Source organism: Geotrypetes seraphini, chromosome 12 (genome assembly GCF_902459505.1).
Source record: "Geotrypetes seraphini chromosome 12, aGeoSer1.1, whole genome shotgun sequence".
Classification (NCBI taxonomy): Eukaryota; Metazoa; Chordata; class Amphibia; order Gymnophiona; family Dermophiidae; genus Geotrypetes; species Geotrypetes seraphini.
Genome location: NC_047095.1, coordinates 109622928 through 109641316, shown reverse-complemented (window position 1 = coordinate 109641316; position 18389 = coordinate 109622928). Strand labels below are relative to the sequence as shown.

The 18389-nt window shown below is 43.4% G+C and overlaps 1 protein-coding gene across 1 annotated transcript in view; it reads right to left on the bottom strand.

Annotated features, from left to right (window-relative positions):
- Positions 1-17385, bottom strand: part of LOC117346286 (vomeronasal type-2 receptor 26-like) — a 46365-nt gene extending 28980 nt beyond the window's left edge. Inside the window, exons 1-2 of the mRNA XM_033915687.1 lie at positions 17324-17385; positions 10227-10515 (exon numbers count right to left, since the gene is read on the bottom strand). Coding sequence (XP_033771578.1) covers positions 10227-10515; positions 17324-17385 — 351 coding nt within the window. The remainder of the gene's footprint in view (positions 1-10226; positions 10516-17323) is intronic.
- Positions 17386-18389: the final 1004 nt, after the last annotated feature.

The window sequence follows — 18389 nt, the reverse complement described above, 5'->3', positions numbered from 1 at the left end:
CAAAATTCAGCTGCACAGGCATCCTTGCTGGAAGAGGTGTACTTACCTGCCCTTCACAATTGAAATACTGATTTCCAGGTACGTTGTAACAAAGCGTACCGGGAACACTGGCCAGCAGTCACATGTGATGGGCAAATATGGAGGCAAGGTTAACCAATGTTCCCCCTAAGCTATCTATATTCTTGCCGGTGGTGGTGCTGATTCAATATCACATTTTCAATAGGAAGGAACAGGCAAATTCTGGAAAACTCTAAAAGATCTGCCTGTCTCGAATGATTGAGACCATGATATTGAAGTATTGCCCCACCCACACACACACACTTGCAGGACTGTGATTGGAGGGTACATTGAGTTCAACAGACACATTGACCACCAACTGGAAGAAAGCACAGATAGGAGCCATCAGGTATAATATATGTTTGTGGGAGGAGCCAGTATATATATGCATAACAACAACAAAAAAAAGAATTAGCTACCACCTTATAGACCAGAAAAAAAGTGAAGACTTCTCCAATTTAGTTCTGGAGTGCAAGGCAAAAGCTTTCTTTTTCACTACCTGATACACTAGTTCAAAGGATGGATCAACAAGGGACTTTTACTCTTCTCTTTGATGTAACCAAAAGCAGCTAACTGCCTTTGAGATGTATTATTTTTACACTAGTTCAAATTTTTCTCTGAGAGAGGTCTTCTCCCACCACTACCTCCCTGCTTTAGGGAATCCTCTCATGCTCTGGCACCAAATGAAAGTGGAACCAAAAGGTCACCATACACTACTTTCATGCAGCCATTAGAGGACTCTGCCATCTTACCTTAGGTATCTCTACCCTAATATTCAGATACCCCTATTAACATTGCAGGCTCTTTAGAGTGAAAATTAATCTTCTAGAACCCTCTGAGTTCGATGATTAAACATTGTTTTGTGGAATATACAGAGCTACACATAAGGAATTTTGAAGAAATATTCTGTGGCTTAGCTGGTCAGATTTTGGTCATATAAATTGCTATATGGCCAAAAGTTGGCTTTATATAGCTAAGCACTGATAGAGATGGAGAGGGCAAAAATTGTATCGGTTCAGTGGCAAAATGTGAGTTCTAAACAAGCCAGACATAAAACAGATGACACTGAATATAATATACTGTATTAGGTTGAGTAAAGAACCCTCCACTTATCTTTGTCCACTTATGTTCCTATAGCTTTTTAATATAACCTTGTTGTTTTCTGTTTTATATATTTTATTATGTATGCTTTATTGTACCCAACCCCCTCTCCCCCCGATATTTCCAGTTTAAATGTACACTGGTGGAAAATGCTCAATACCTTAACCCCACTTTAGCACTTAACTGCAAACTAACTTCAAGCTATTATAACTAAATAGGGGAAATGCCTCAGATGCTGCAAAGCAAACGTTGCTTTGAGACTAGGAAAAGGAGCTTAAGTAATTCGTTAGCTCCCTTTAAGCTTTCTATCACTGGCGAAAAACCCCCTAGGTTATGCTTGAAAGAGCAATAAAAAACAACGAGCAACACTTATCTTTCACTGCCATGATTGCTCCTTTCTTACTTGCCCAGTAATAGTTAAAAGAAAAAAATTTAAAAAATTTAAATTGAATCAGGTTGGGCAGACTGGATGGACCATTGGGGTCTATTCACAATTACTCTCAAACAAGTCCTAAATCACCTAAATACTGTCTCCTCTTAGCAAACAAACAACTTCAAAATAAACACTGTAAGAAACAAAACCCCAGGAGGTATTTACAAAGCACACTTCCCTGGGCACTCACACCCAAACTTAACAGGACAGCTGTGAAACCAGAGAGGAAAAATAAAACAGAGAGAGAGACCTGGCCAATTGATAGACAGCAGAAATAAAGTCATAAAGCAAAATCGAAGATACAATTTTACCTCTATACCCCCAAATCTTAACAAACTAAACATATAATACAATATCCCCAAACACTATGCTTACCTACAAAGCATTAATTCCTCCTACATCTGAATTTTAATTTTTTTTTCTTTTTTCGATTAGTATTATTATACAAATAAAATATACATATAACTCACGATATTTCGTTGCTCCAATGGGGCCCCCCAGTCTGTTAATCAAAGAACAGACATCACCTTATGCTTCACGTCCAAGCGAACCCCTGTCCACCAACGGTTCAAAATATGAAACCTAGAAACGCAAAGTACGCTGTGGCCCACCCAGGGATGCCAATTGATCAGGATAATTGCACACAAGCGTACTTATAGCTATTTTAGGATTGTAAAATGAAATGACAAAAATGATGCAAAATATAAAATCCAATATATTATTTTTTATTAGTTATCAATATTAGATCATAAGAATTATCAATTAATTATCAATTGATTCAGTTGCTTCATGAGAATTATTACAGAAGCCAAAAGCTGGCCTTGCTCATAATAAATTCCAACGTTTTACCAGTTACACTTCCATATATATCCTAAATGACGACATTCCTTCGTTATAATCTAACTGCAATCTAATAGGTCCAAATTATTTGTTTCCATATAAGGCTAGCTTCATAAAGGCGTGTAACAGGAGCATTCCTAATATTACATCCTTATACCTAAAAAGTTACATACTCATATTGAGCTTACATATTTTATAAAAAGAAGAAATACATAGACAGATATTGTAATATTCGGCACCTGGCCTGCTTTTCCAGCCCTCTTAAGGGCTTTGCAGACCGGGCCTTTTTTCCCTGTTCCAGCACAGTGAAGGGGAAGGGAGATCGAGTCATCCCCCTTCACTGCACCGGAGGAGCAACGCGTTCGGCGGTTTGCCCCGCCCCCAGCAGCCACTTCGGCACCTGGCCTGCTTTTCCAGCCCTCTTAAGGGCTTTGCAGACCGGGCCTTTTTCCCTGTTCCAGCACAGTGAAGGGGAAGGGAGATTGAGTCGTCCCCCTTCACTGCTCCGGAGGAGCAACGCTTTCGGTGGTTTGCCCCGCCCCCCAGCAGCCACTTCGGCATCTGGCCTGCCTTTCCAGCCCTCTCAAGGGCTCAGCCGCCAAAGACCGACACCTAACTCAGTGTCACTAACTCCCGAGGGCCACGTACTACATTCCTTGACTGTCACTTGCGGCCTCCCTGATCTGATCATCTTCTCTCAAGTTCACAGATTTATTCTTTGTATCTACCCACGACTCCTACTTCATACCTGTTACAGATTTTTACCTTTAATTCCATCTTATGACCTATTCATAGTCATAGATTTACCTTCTCCACAATCTCTCCAGTTTACATGCCCTGAATTTATATTCATTCATAAGCCTCCCCTCTGCACTCTAGTTTACATACCCCGTGTCTGTATCCGCCCTTAGCCTACCCATCTTACTCTTTATTCTCTTCTCTCTTCCCTTCCCAGGCCTGCTGCTTCCACCTAGCTGCCCCTCACCAAGCCTCTCCCCTAGCCCTCCTCTTCCCACAACACCCCTCAATCTCCCCCTGCGAACCCAGCTTTGGCCTCCCCTTCACACTAGCCTCACAGATTGCCCCCCCCTCTGAATCTTCCTCCCCCCTCCCGACCAGACCAACATGACCAGCATCACTCATAATCTCCCCGCCTTTCTCCTCCTCTATCTGCTTAGCACAAGAGGCTGGATTACAAATGTTCTAGCATTTGAACCTATTTCAACCTACACCACTTGGACTAGAATCCCCGGCCCTGACAAATTCCTCCGCCCTCATCGACTTATACACGATTGCACAGAAGCAGGTCCTTTCCCAATTCCTATGATCAACACCACCCGCCACCCTCCTAGACCAACTCCTAAAAGAAAACGATCTCTAAAATATCTGCAATATACGATACCCTCCTGCCCCCCACAACAATCCATTCTTCCTTGTGCCTACTTGAACATCCGCTCAGCTAGAAATAAGGCCCAGCTCATCAAAGACTGGCTGGATGAAACTCGCTTAGACATTGTCCTCCTAACCGAAACATGGCTCATTTCCGACCAGGACCCCATCATAGGGGACATTCTCCCTCCACACTACAAAATTATCACTCTCTCAAGAAACTCAAAAAGAGGAGGTGGCCTCGCTATCATTCTCCATAATCACCTTCACTTCCATGTCCTAGACTCTAAATCAACCAAGGACCTGGAAATCCTCACCTGCAAAATTTCCAAAACAGACTGTATAGATAACCTAATCGTCACGCTATTCTATATACCCCCTAATAAATGGAATCAAGCAAAAGACGATTTCTACGAGCACCTTCTTGCGAACTCGTCAGCAGGCACCTACAATCTCTTAGCAGGAGACATCAACCTACACCTAGAACAGAAAGAGAACTCAAATGTCGCAGACCTTCTCTCCTTCCTCACGTCACTAGGCTTCTCCAATCCCCCCCAAACCACAACCCATAACAAAGGTCACTACCTCGACCTCATCACCTTTCTCTCCAATACCAACACCACTCTCAACATAAGTTTCTTAGACCAAACCTGGTCAAATACCCCCTGGTCTGACCACCTCCTGTGCAATTTTGAACTAGCCTGGCACAAAAACCAACCTAACAAAAAGCCTAACCCCATCCATACAAAGCAATTCATCTGGACAAGAGAACATCTTAATCCAGCAGACTTCTGGTCACACTACACTCTCATCTCCGACTCCGACGTAGACCCCAACTTCCACCTAAATTGGGAAAAATTTAGCGACCAGGTTCTTAACACCACTGTCCCTCTTAAACTTCGCTCGAAAACTCTTCGCCCCTCAAACAGCTGGTTTGACGCGGACCTCCTGACCATAAAACGAGAAGTCCGGAAACTTGAAAGAATCTGGCGTAAATCAGGGACTGATTTAGACAGACTTACCTGGCGACTGAAAGTCAAAGAATACAAAAAACAGATCATCGATAAGCGCAGTAAACACTACTCCCAACTAATAAACTCCCCTTCTCTAAACAGCAAAGCACTTTTCAGACTAGTTAACTCCCTATTCGACATAGACTCTCACAAACGCCCCACCTCCAACCTCCCTCCGTCCGCAATCACTCTAGCCGACCACTTCGCGAACAAAATCCACACTCTAAAACTGTCTCTTGCAGCTCACAGCCCCGAACCCCCACTCAACCTATACGCAGCAGATATAGAAGGTTCAATAGCCGACATGTCCTGGACCTCCTTTGAAAATCCTGACTGGAATCTATTCCTCGAACTTTACTCTAAATACGCCAATTCCAACTGCCTATTAGACACTTGTCCTCCCACCATCATGAAATGCGCCCCCCCATCATTCAAAGCAGAACTCTTCAATTGGGTATCCCTATGTCTGTCCACTGGACACTTCCCGTCTGAACTTGGCCACATCCTCATTTCCCCTATCCCTAAACAACCCAAGGAGCCAATCTCTTCCATCACCAACTACAGACCCATCGCCAACATACCACTCTTCCAAAAACTCAAGGAAGGTCTTGTCAACAACAACCTTACGAATTACCTCGACAAGTTCAATATTCTTCATGACTCCCAGTCCGGTTTCCGCCCAAACCACAGCACCGAAACCGTCCTAGCTGCTCTGACAAATTACCTTCTCCACCTGTTCTCGCTGGGTAAAAGCGCCCTGATACTTCAATTCGATCTGAGCAGCGCCTTTGACCTGGTCGACCACGACATTATGCTCAACTGCCTTGACTCCATCGGCATCTCCGGACAGGTAATAGATTGGTTCACAGGCTTCCTAACCAACCGTACCTAACAGGTCCACAGTAATGGAGCCTTCTCCCACCACTGGCGTAATCCTTGTGGAGTCCCACAAGGCTCTCCCCTATTCCCCTCCCTATTCAATATTTACTTGACCCCTCTGGCATGAAGCCTAGCAAACTCAAACCTAAAATCGTTCATATATGCAGATGACATCACCATCATTGTTCCCATTACCTCACTCACTCTAGAAACGGAAAAACTCATTGCATCTATCCTCACCAAGTTAGAACTGTGGACCTCAAAACTCAAATTAAAGTTGAACTCTGAAAAAACCAAAATCTTCCTAGCGAGTCCCAACCATAAATTAACAAACACTTCCCTCAGACTGAATGGGCTAGATTACCCTATCCTACCCACCATAAAAATCCTTGGAGTCATCCTGGACCGCACTCTAACCTTCGATGACCATACCAGTGCCCAGGTGAAAAAATGTTTCTGTACCCTCTGGAAACTGCGCACCATCAAACGTTACTTCGACCACCAAGCCTTTCGTCTACTCGTTCAATCTCTGGTATTAACCATATTAGACTACTGCAACATTATTTACCTGGGATCCTATAAAAATAACATCAAACGTCTTAGAACAGTCCAAAATGCGGCCGTCCGCCTCATCTATGATCTCAAAAAATACGACCATGTTAGCCCCTACTACACCAAACTCCATTGGCTTCCAGTAGAGGCAAGGATCATCTTTAAGTTCGTCTGCCTCTGTTTCAAAACTCTAACAGGATCTTCCCCAATCTACTTGTCGGAGCACCTTGAAATAGCAGGCCCCTCTCGCACACGAAACGCCCACCTATTCACCTTTCCCTCCCTAAAAGGCTGCCTCTACAAGAGATTCATTGATAGAACCCTAGCATTCCAAGCGGGCAAATGGAACAATTGCCTTACTGCCCTCATTTCCAACTCCCCGCCCTACCACCTGTTCAGGAAGTCACTAAAAACCTACCTCTTCGACAAATTCCGCTAACGCTGCCTTCCCTCCTTCCCTGCACCCTCCTGACCTCGATATGCCTCCATGCCCTCTGACTACGCCCCCCTCCCAAGCCACTATGGCCTCTCTTATTCAATCTCTGTTTTATCTAATTGCCCTGCCTTATCATTGCCTCACATTTAACATCACCGTAAATGTATTACCGCTATAACATGTAACATCGCTGTATACGCACAGCCTCCTCTTTAGTATATGCCTTTTTATTACTGCTATTTATGTAACATCTCTGTAAATGTAACAACACTATAATATGTATCATCGCTGTAAATGTACAGTCTCTTCTATTGTTAACCGCATTGAACTTCCATGGTATTGCGGTATACAAGAATAAAGTTATTATTATTATTATTATTAATATACTCACAAAACTATTCAGCTTTTAAATCCTTTCCTGTAAAAATCAGTGTGTCTTTTCTATACTGAGATCTCTGTCTCACTAAGACTGAACAAAGAAAAAATGGAAAGAGCAGTTACCCCTCCCATCAAGATTCTATGAGTAGAAAAAAGTTGCTTAAGGTCAGAGGTCAAACACCAGCTGTAACCTTATCAGGATCTCTTCAGGATTTCAGATATATGAAAATCAAAATAAAATATATTCCTAATCTATACTTGTTAACTTACCCCTATAGCTACATAAGTAAATTTCTATTGTGTAATTTTACTGACTTACTGACTTACTAACACTTAATTTTGAATCAATACATACCATGATACACATATGGTTTCGATCTGTCTTTCCCACAGCAAAACTCAAGTCATGACAACCTTAGGGCCCCCTGGTATATGGATACCAGGTCAAAAGCCAACTCCTGTCTGCCTACATTTCCCTGAGGATTGGCCTAGTTCAGGCTGGTCACTCTTCAAAACAAAGAAGTCCTATAAACTTAAGCTTTTCCATCTGGGGTAAATTTGGTATGGTAGTTATCAATCACCGAATGTCTTAGCCTGCCTTCCTGTATCATCAAGCACATGAGACATGTATCAAATCAATATGTTAACTTAGAATCTTTATCTTGAACTTTTGTATTTCTGATTATTATATTTCAGCTTATCCAATTTTCATTTATTCATTTATAGCTACTACTCCACATTCTCACTTGCTCTTGGATTAGGCCCTATCTATCAACAGGTTTTTCTAACTAGTAAATCCTGGTGCAATGTGAGAAAGTGTAATAGCTGAATTTTTTTTAATTATTTCATGTTTGCTCACTTTTATCACCTCACTCGTACCTGTCCAGGTAAACCAAGCTGGCCCTCCTCAGGACTACTTAAGACATAGGCCAAGGTCATCAGTCTTTATCTGCCGTCATTTACTATGTTACTATGTTTCTCTTTTGAGTCAATAAAAGCCGACGGTGGCCAACGTTTCATGATCTGCTGATCATTTCTTCAGGGCTCTGAAGTGTTAGCGACACATAGAGTCTGCGGGGTAAGGTAAGACTCTATTGGCTAGATTCACAAAGCAAACAATCATGTACCGATCAGTTTGCGACCCCTTAGCTACCCTGGCCCAATTCACTTACCTCTCTTCCGACCATCCTCCGATCCACGCATGCAAATGAGAGCAATGGCATGTAAAGTAGGCAGGGATGTGATTCACTAAACAAAACCCTGCAACACTGATTGGGCTGGCCGATCAAAAACAAGCGACTGCTGAGGACCAGTCACTGAAACCCTTTCCGACTGCCCTGCCATCTGCTGCCCTACTCTCTGCCCTGTAACCCTCTATCCTGCAGCCCCGAACGCACCTGCCTGACTGCCTCCATTCCCCGCACTGCAAGCCCGTGGTTTTAACCCACAGGCTTAAGCAGGTTAAAACCACGGGCTCCATTAAAACGATCACCTATTTTTTTTTTTTTAATCTATGCCAGCCCTGAGGTCCAATGCATGTGCAGACCATCTACAGATGGTCTGCGCATGTGCTGGGATCGCTATTGAGCGATCTGGAAAAGCAGATGGATGTGTTCCTCCGATCGCCCCCATCTGCATATTGGGGCTTCGTGAATTCATCGTACCTGCCCTGATTGGGCCTGATCAGGCAGGTTCGTGAATCTAGCCCTATGTGTTGCTAATACTTCAGAGCCCTGAAGAAATGATCAGCAGGTCATTAAACGCTGGCCACCGTCGGCTTTTATTGTCTCAAAAGAGAACGTAGCAGTCACGGCAGTGAAAGATAAGTGCTGATCGTTGTTTTTTTTATTGTTCTTTCAAGCATAACCTAGGGGGATTTTCGCCAGTGATAGAAAGTTGAAAGGGAGCTAACGAATTACTTAAGCTCCTTTTCCTAGTGTCAAAGCAACGTTTGCTTTGCAGCATCTGAGGCATTTCCCCTATTTAGTTATAATAGCTTGAAGTTAGTTTGCAGTTAAGTGCTCATGTGGGGTTAAGGTACTGAGCATTTTCCACCAGTGTACATTTAAACTGGAAATATTGTGGGGGGTTTTGTGGATTTCTTTTCCAGTTCCTCCATTTTTTGTTGTTTTATTGTATTCCGCACAGAATTGTTGGACCTGTGGGTTATAAATTTTTTAATAAATGAAACTTTTGAAACAGTTCCCCCAATATTCAGCCCTATCTCAGCTGGTCAACAATGACCGCTGACCAGTTAAATAGCATTTGTACAGCTAACCACAAATATTCAGCATGAACCCATGAGTTTTTACCCTGAATATTCATGGTTAATGCCTACTGCTAAACCAGCTATGTTATCCAACTTATCTTGTTAGGCATGGATATTCAACACCTAACCTCACTCCTCTTTCACCACCATGTCCAATAACTTTCTCTCCCTCCCTATGCCCCCAAATTCTCCACTTTCTTCATTTCCCCATGTGCACCCTCTCTCTCTCTCCCTCTTACTCTGACACTCATGCTCAACAATTCTCCCTTTCTATTCCCTCCCCTACCTCAGCATCTCTTTCTCTCACTCCCTCCATTCTTCCATCCTATGTGCCAAGTTCATGCTCTCCCACTCTCTCTCCGTTCGTTGTTCCAATTCATGTCTCCTCCCTCCTTCCTTTATTCCATCCATCTATTAGGAATGTCTGACTGTCGTCAAAGAAGTTCTATCACTCCAGGTTCCTATCACTCTGAATGGGTACATTAACTAACCTGAGGATGAGAGAGTTGAATGATGTTTAGATACCTCATCACACTGTGGGATCAAACAAGGCATTTAAATGTCACCCTTGTACTTCCTAGAGGTAATAATATCCTTCTTCCAGCTGTTTTATTTTCTTCTCTCTTCACTCTCCATTTGCAAACTTCCTTAGATTCTTTTATCATTTTTTGGATAAGATTTCACTTCAGTTAGCATAGCAAGTTTTTACCAACTCCCTCATCATTAATAGCATGCATGCATTTTCTAGTGATTATCTGTTAATCTCTAGTTTATCAGTGTTCAATATCTGGATAATGAAATCATCTTGAGGAAATATGATGGTCTGTAGAGCCTGTTTATATAGGGTAGCGTGTAACGTAAAATTATGACTTCCCTGACCTGTGGGTAGTGATATATGTTGAACGTGTTGTAGAGGTTAGTTGATTTCTCAGCTGAAAGGCCTTCAATGATAGCAGCCAGGGGCCTAGATAATTTGCAGTTGTAATTTAGAAAACTGAACCTTTCAGAAAAGATCTTCGCAGCATTGAGAATTAGAATACGGGAATTGTCGAAAGACTCATAAATGTTGACACCCAGTGTGAGATTAGGTAAGAGCTCTGTGCTGTTGTTAATTTCCTCCACCGCAAACACAAAGGCCAATAAATTATACATGTTAAATGGAAGGTAGCTGTAATGATATTAAGGAGATAACATTTTTTTTATCAGGGTTCTTAGAGAAACATCCAAATATGCAATTATACTGGAACCTTGGTTTGCGATCATAATTCGTTCCAGAAGCATGCTTGTAAATCAAAATGCTCATGTATCAAAGCGAGTTTCCCCATGCAAAGTAAGGGAAACTCAGATGATTCATTCCACATCCCAAAAAGATCCTTCCCTCCCAAGGCCATTGGCGTACTTCCACCCCACCCACCACATCCCCAAAAAAACCTCATCCCCTGCAGCCCAAACCCTTACCTCAAGCGAACAGGACACCGGCATGCAGTACCAACACACAGGACATGACGGTGCCGAAAGATCCTGCCATGCCTGCCGCTGATCTCTGCTGGGTTGCTGTGGGGCCTTGAAAATCTGCGCATGCTCAAGGCCTTTTGGCTCCCACTTTCCATGAGATTCTCATGAGATTCTCGAAAAGGGTGGGAGCCAGAAGGCCTTGAGCATGCACAGATGCTCAAGGCCCCGCAGCAGCTCAGCAGAGATCAGCAGCAGGCTCTTTCAGCACCAGCACGTCCTATGGGTTGGTGCTACGTGCCAGGATTGGTAGGATGGTTGAGTTGGAAATGAGGGTGGTTAGATATTTATTTCATTTGCCTGCTTGAAATGACAGTGTTCTGTCAAGGAATCTCTTGTAGATACAGGCTTTCGGGGAGCCTAGCAGTATTAGCACGCACGATAGACGCTAACACCAGCATTGGGCTGGTGTTAGTTCTTGGTGCGTAGCACGGGATTAGCGTATGCGGTAATGCAGCACCCGCTAAAACCACTAGCACAGCTTAGTAAAAGGAGCCAATAGTCTCCGGAACTCTGTCTGTCTCTTGGATCCTGCGTGTGAAACAGGGAGCACTTCTGAAAATGTCATCTTGGAGGCCCTGGATTTTAACTAACTGCCTAAGAGCCTAAATTTGGCTTCCAGAATGTCCCTACCACATTTCCCTTTGTCATTGGTACCAACATGTACCAAGACAGGAGGTTCCTTCTCAGCACTGTCTAAAATCTTCACACCAGGCAGGCAAGTGACCAACCGATCCTCATCTCCACCAGCGACCCAACTATCTACATGCCTAATGATTGAAAGCCTTCTATAATGGCCATCCTAACCCTTCTCTCTTGGACAGAAGCCCCTGGAGACACATCCTCAGTGTGAGAAGACATTGCATTTCCTGGTGGGAAGGTCCTGGCTACAGGATTGCTTCCTATTTCACTAGGATGATGCACTCCTTTAAGAAGACCTCCCTCCTCCGGAGTTGCTTAATCTGATGGCCAGGGTGGTAAGCAGTGGGCAGACGGGAGTTAAGTTATGGATTGAAGGCCCTATCAAAAAGGTGGGTTTTCAGTCTACTTTTAAACAAGGTGAGGGAAGGGGCTTGGCAGACAAACTCAAGTAGTTTACTCCAGGCATACAGGGCAACTAGATGAAAGGAATAAAGTCTAGAATTGGCAATGAAGGATAAGGGTATAGATAAAAATAGCTTTCTTTTCTTTCTTTTTCTATATGAATGGAGTTCTTTTCAAAATTGTTGTGAATTATATTGTAAACTGCTTTGATCCCAACTAAAGTCACCAGATAAGCAATACAAACACATAAAACAAACCCCCACACACTACCCCAGTGATCATCCCCCCCACCCCATAAAAATGTTAATCATAACTTTAAAATTCAGCCTCCAGACCATCATCACCAGGCTGCCTGGCATAGGAAAGCCTAGTCGACCAGCCCAGAGGCAGCTTAAGTCACCTTGGGGGTTGGTTAGGGACTCATGGAGAGGAGGACCCATGCCCATAAGCCCCTGTAATCACTGCATTGATACTTAAACATTTGCACTCCCCTATACACCCCTAAAACCCTTTTGTACTGGCATATAAGTGACTCCTGCAGTCATAAGGGCTATTAGGGTGGTAGATAAGTGGGTCTAGGGGATTCTGGAGGTGGTTTGGGGGCTCACCATAACCTATAAGGGAACTGTAGGGAGGAGAAGACATGGCACCCTTTTTGTGAAGTTCACAGAAGTGCCCTGTTTGGTACCCCACTATTTAGGTGGCATGTCTGGGTGTGCAGTCTATCACTTTGCAGACCCCTCCCACGTCCAACAGGGCTTGTTCTAGGTGTTTTGGACTTGGACGGAAAGTTGGACGAAAATGTGGTATAAAGATAGACGATTTAGTAGCTTGGACGATCAGATCGGCAGGACGTGTAATTAGACAATTTTCAAAATGAAAAAAAAGTTGGACGTGTCTTTCGAAAATGTGTCTTAAGCTGTTTTTTTTTTTTTTTACTTTGGATGACTTGTGAGATGGATGTAAACGGACTTAGACGTCCCTTTTGATTATGCCCCTCCACATGTTTTGGTCTAGACCTGTTTTAGAAGCATCTAAGTGCCACAAAGGGACACAAACTGAACAGATGACCACTGGATACATGAAGGCATGACCCCTCCCCCACACACATACTCCCCCAGTGGTCACTGACCCCCCTCCGACCCCCAAATTTCTGAATTAAAGTGAGCGTACCTGTCTCTAGAACAGCAGCACTTGGTATGGCAAAGCCTAGTAGAGCAGCACAGAGGTGTATTAAATAACCTGGTGGGTGGATTAGTGAACCTTAGAGAGGAGGACCTAAGCCTATAAGCCACTCTAACCACTACATTTACGATAGAAAGTGTGAAGCCACCAAAACCCTACTCTATTGCCATATAGGTGTCACCTGTAGCCATAAGGGCTATTGGGGTGGTAGACAGGTGGGTCTAGTAGGTTTAGGGGAGTTGGGGGGGGCTCACCATAAATTATAGTGAGATATACACCTGGCACCCTTTATGTGAAGTTTATAGCTGTGTCCTCTAAGGTGATACAACTTTTGGAAGTTGATCAAAACATACTTTTTTGTTCAAGCGTTTGTTTGATATTTGAATTTCCCACTTAAATGGAAGATTGTTGAACCATTTTCGAAGAAGAGTTTATATATGGGTAGATGTTGGTGGGTGTTTTTTGCCCTATTTGATATTATTGTATGTCTATTCTTTTATGTGTGTTTTATTGTGAACCGCTTAGGTGTTAAGCAGATTATAAATATTTTAAATAAATATATTGTTCATGCCTAAAAAGTATAGAAAATGTCTGTTATTTGAAAAAAAAAAAAAAAAAACAACAACCCAAAAACCCCCTTTGCTTTTGTGACCAGGAAAGCCAAATTTTGCACTTTACCTATTTAAAATGTGAAAACACTGCATTTTCATCTTTTCATGCCTATAAAGTCATAAAAAACAACATGCAGTGTGAATCACTATTAACATATTTATACTGAAGCTATACAAAGATGACCACAGAAGATATGGAAGTGAGTAGTCTTTTGAGATTTGTGATTATATTGTAAGTTACCAACTTCCTAAATTCTGAAAGTTATTTTGCCATTGTGGTTGAAAAGTGTTATTTCATTAAGTGCCAAGTTACAAAAACAAAATTCTCTGTTTTGACATTTTTTCAGATCATTGATTGAACCTCATCATTCTCTTCTTGGTTGGGCTGAGAACTTTTCAGCACCTTCTCGTATATTTTCTCTTCCCATGAACATAACTAATATACTTGGAAATATTACCGTCTGGGATAAACCCTCCTGAATTCTTTGTTCTCCTCTGCTTCCTATGAGGTTTCCTCATAGAAGATCTGTACAACGTGGTTTGCACTTTCTCTTTTTTTGGGTGGTAAAGGGGAGAACCCCCGTGTTCTTGTGAAAAATTTATTCTCTGTTTTCCTTCAAGATCAAAACACACCTCTGGCTGCCTAAAATCAGAAGCCTTCATGCATTTTTAATTAGTGAGAGCAGAGAATATTTAGGCAGGAAAATCAGTGCGGTATTCTTTTAAAATCTAAAGTCAACACCCCCTCCTCCCGAAAAAAAAAAGAATTAGTAAAAAAGAGCAAAAAATGATGAAACATACCCCCTCTTTTACTAAGGTGCACTAACTGATTAACGCACGCTAAACGCTAACACATCCATAGACTAACATGCACGTGTTAGCGTTTAGCTCACGCTAAATTGATTAGCGCGCGCTAATTGGTTAGCACCCCTTAGTAAAAGAGGGCCCTAGCATCCTAAAGAAACTTATTATATTGACAATGAGAATCGATCTGCTAATGTTTCTCACCTGTTAATTGCTAACTAACCCACCCACCCCCCACCCCTTTTACTAAGATATTGTAGAGGTTTCTGTGAGCAGCATCAGAGCATTCCGTGCTCTGGGCCACAGTAGAAGCCTCTACCACAGCTTAGTAAGAAATAAAGTGTTCACAAACTCTGATTGCCAAGTGTGAGCATTCAACTATAAACTTGTGTCACAGAGACAGGGAAATGAAGAAACTGCAGTGGGCATGAAAAGATTCCCTCTTGGGGTAGAAATTACATTTGCAGTTCATGTCGGCAGCCAGCAAAATGAAATTTACAAGTACAATTCAGATAGGAAATAGGCCACATTGCCACTTACTTGAAATGGTCATCCAAGTAGGGTACATATGTGAAGGTGGGGCGTGCCATTTCATGATAAATGAACATTTGTATGAATCCCCCAATCATGACGTCGCCTTCCTTGAAATATTGCTCTGGGAAGTTTCCTTCTACCAGTGGATCCTGGCAGTCAGTTGTCCTCCACAGATCAGCATAAAGCATTAATAAACATAACATAACAGAGGATACTGAACAGGTCTTGGTTACCCCCATCCTTTTGAAGCTTTGTATTATGAGCAGAAAACAAAACATCACATTAATCAAGCAATTTCAAAATTGACGCAGGAATATGCATTGATGGTCACAGATTACAATATAGAGGGAGCATGGAAATCTTGTGTTGATATTGATGTGAACTCCGATCCAGGTGAGCATCCTGTAGCTGTGTGGACACCATGTGATCTTTATAGGACTCCTCTCCTCTAAGGTTCAGCCTCGAGGGATATCTTCCCTAATCTGTGCATTTAATATTAAACATAGGCTGTTGTGTTTTTTTTACATATGAGTATGCAAAAGCTTTCTTTCATTAAATACAAGACAAATAATCATTTAAAAGGAAGTATTTGTGAGAAGTGTAATAATACCAGTCAGAAGAATTGTGACTTTGCTTGAATTAACCAATCATCCAGATAACGGTACACCAGAATGCCCTCGTTACGCAAGGCCACTGCCACCACTACAATAATCTTGGTGAAGGTGTGCAGCACTGCAGTGGCGTACCTAGCATATGTGATACCTGGGGCCCATCATATTTTGGCACCCCCCCATCTGTACGAAAAATATGATTTTTAGTAACAAGCCAAACGTCACACATGAGTACCTAGGAAAAGGTAGCATCTTACATATGCAGTGAGCAGTACAACATCAATACACCATTGTAAAACTAAACAAGCCAGACTAGTACAGATCAATCCTACACCGTCAATCCTAACAGAAAACCATGTCTTTCAAACACAGAGAACACAGAAAATATCTTCGCCTAGTATAGAATATGTCATCACAAATTAATCCCTCCCCCTTTTACAGCAGAACTTCAGATCGGCAACAGGTGCTCAGTCAAAAGCTTCCCCTGACTGAACTCCCTGGGCGGAAACAGGAAGCTGAGTCACGGGAAGCTTTTGACTGAGCACCTGTTGCCGATCTAAAGTTTTGCTGATGCCGGGAGAAGGAGGCTAAACTTGAGTGCTTTCGCGGGGCAGGGGGGGCACCGATGCCGCTGAGTGCCATCGCGGAGAGGGGGCGCCAATGCCGCTGAGTGCCATCGCAGCCCAGGAATTTTCCAGACCTGTCTGGCTGTGCACCCCCAACTAAGGCTGCACCCGGGGCGGACCGCCCCCGCCTCCCCTTGGTAAGCCACTGCGGCACTGTAGCTATCCCAAAGGGAAGCTCACAAAACTGATAATGCTTTCCCAAAATTGCAAAGCAAAGGAATCGTTGATGGGAGGCCCAAATAGGAACATGCAGATATGCCTCCGTCAAATCGAGAGAAGTCAGAAATTGCCCAGGTTGGACAACCCAGAATTATGGACTTCATGGTTTCCGTATGAAAGGACAGAACTAGGAGTGCTCTGTTGATACCTTTGAGATCCAGCATGGGCTGAAAAGACCCCTCTTTCTTGGACACTATAAAGTAAATGGAGTACCTGCCAGTGAGAATCTCCTGAGGAGGCACTGGGACTACTGCTTTGAGGTCCAGCAAACTGAGCAGTGCCTGACAAAAAAGCCCTCCTCTTCCAAGTTGCCTGACAAGGAGAGGAGAGGAAATAATCTAGCAAAGGTCGGGAAAACTCCAGAGCATAACTGTTCTGAATCACTGCTTGGACCCACTGATCTGTTGTGATCTCGGTCCACCCCTGACAAAACTCTCACAACCGGGCTCCAACTGTAACTGGGGAAAGGACCCGCAATGAGTAATTGGACAAGACAAGCAGTGGACGAGCCTCCAGAGGAGTCGCACACCTGTCCCCGCCTTCACTCCTTGTGGGCCCCCTGAAAGGACTGCATGCATTGGAAGTAAATCCTCTAGAAGGAAATGAGGTAGCATACCAGCCAGGGCAGAACCTATGAAATTCTCTCAAATGTTCCCAGGCAGAACCACCTTGAGAAGCTTGGTGAGATTGGTCCTCTAATAACTGAGGCACCTTAGAGTCACTCAAGGCCTGAACCAGCTTATCCAACTCCTCCCCATAGAGAAAGGAACTCTGAAAGGGAAACTTACTGAGCTTAGCCTTAGACACTGCATCCACTGACCAAATCTGACCTTGCATCCACCAACCAACCCTGAAGCCACAAGGTATAGCGGTTCACTACACCCAGATCCATGGACGCAACAGATCATACATGGCATCAGAGAGATAAGAAGCTCCCAGCTCAATCTTAGCAACTTCCTGATTCACTAAAGACTAGTCAGCCATTTCACAGTCAAGAACTCTCTCAGACCATTGGAAACAAGCCCAGGGTACTAGACCACCACAAATCACTGCCTTGGCAGCCAGAGCAGCCAAATCAAAACTGAGTTTAAGTAGAGCTTCCATCTTACGGCCCTGAGGGTCTCTCAGAGCTGAGCCACCTTCTACTGGCACGGTATGTCTGTGCGTAATAGCCGAGACCACTGCATCTGCCACAGGAGACAAAGATTTCTCTATCACCATCAGGAATGGGGTAGAGTCTGGCCATGGACAGCGTCAATTGAAAAGGTGCATCTGATACATTCCACTGAGCATGCACTACTTCCCAAATATCATATGGAAAGAGTGGGATGTTGACTAGATCCCTCTAAGCAGAGGATCGACAACACAAGAGGGGTCGTTAGATTCCTCTTCAAATTGTAAAACTGAAGACACCTGAGGAATGAGCTCCTGCAACTCTTCCTGATGAAATATATGCACAACAGATGTGTTCTCACCAACCAGCACCTCTGAAAAACCTCCATCTAAGACATCAGATCCCCTAATACAGGGGTAGGCAATTCCAGTTCTCGAGAGCCGGAGCCAGGTCTGGTTTTCAGGATATCTACAATAAATATGCATGAGATAGATTTGCATCTCATGGAGTCAGTGCTTGCAAATCCATCTCATGCATATTCATTGTAGATATCCTGAAACCTGACCTGTCTCTGGTTCTCGAGGAACGGAATTACCTACCCCTGCGTAATGGATCTGGAAAGTCCTCCCTAAGATCCAAGTCTTCATCCGGAGGAATCGGATCAGCCAGAAAAGAATCCTCATCCCAAGACACCTGTGACCTCTTGGACAGTGGTTGAGGGGGATGGATAGAGGCAGCCATAGCAGGAGACTGAACAGTGTGGCCATGGAAAAAAAAAACAC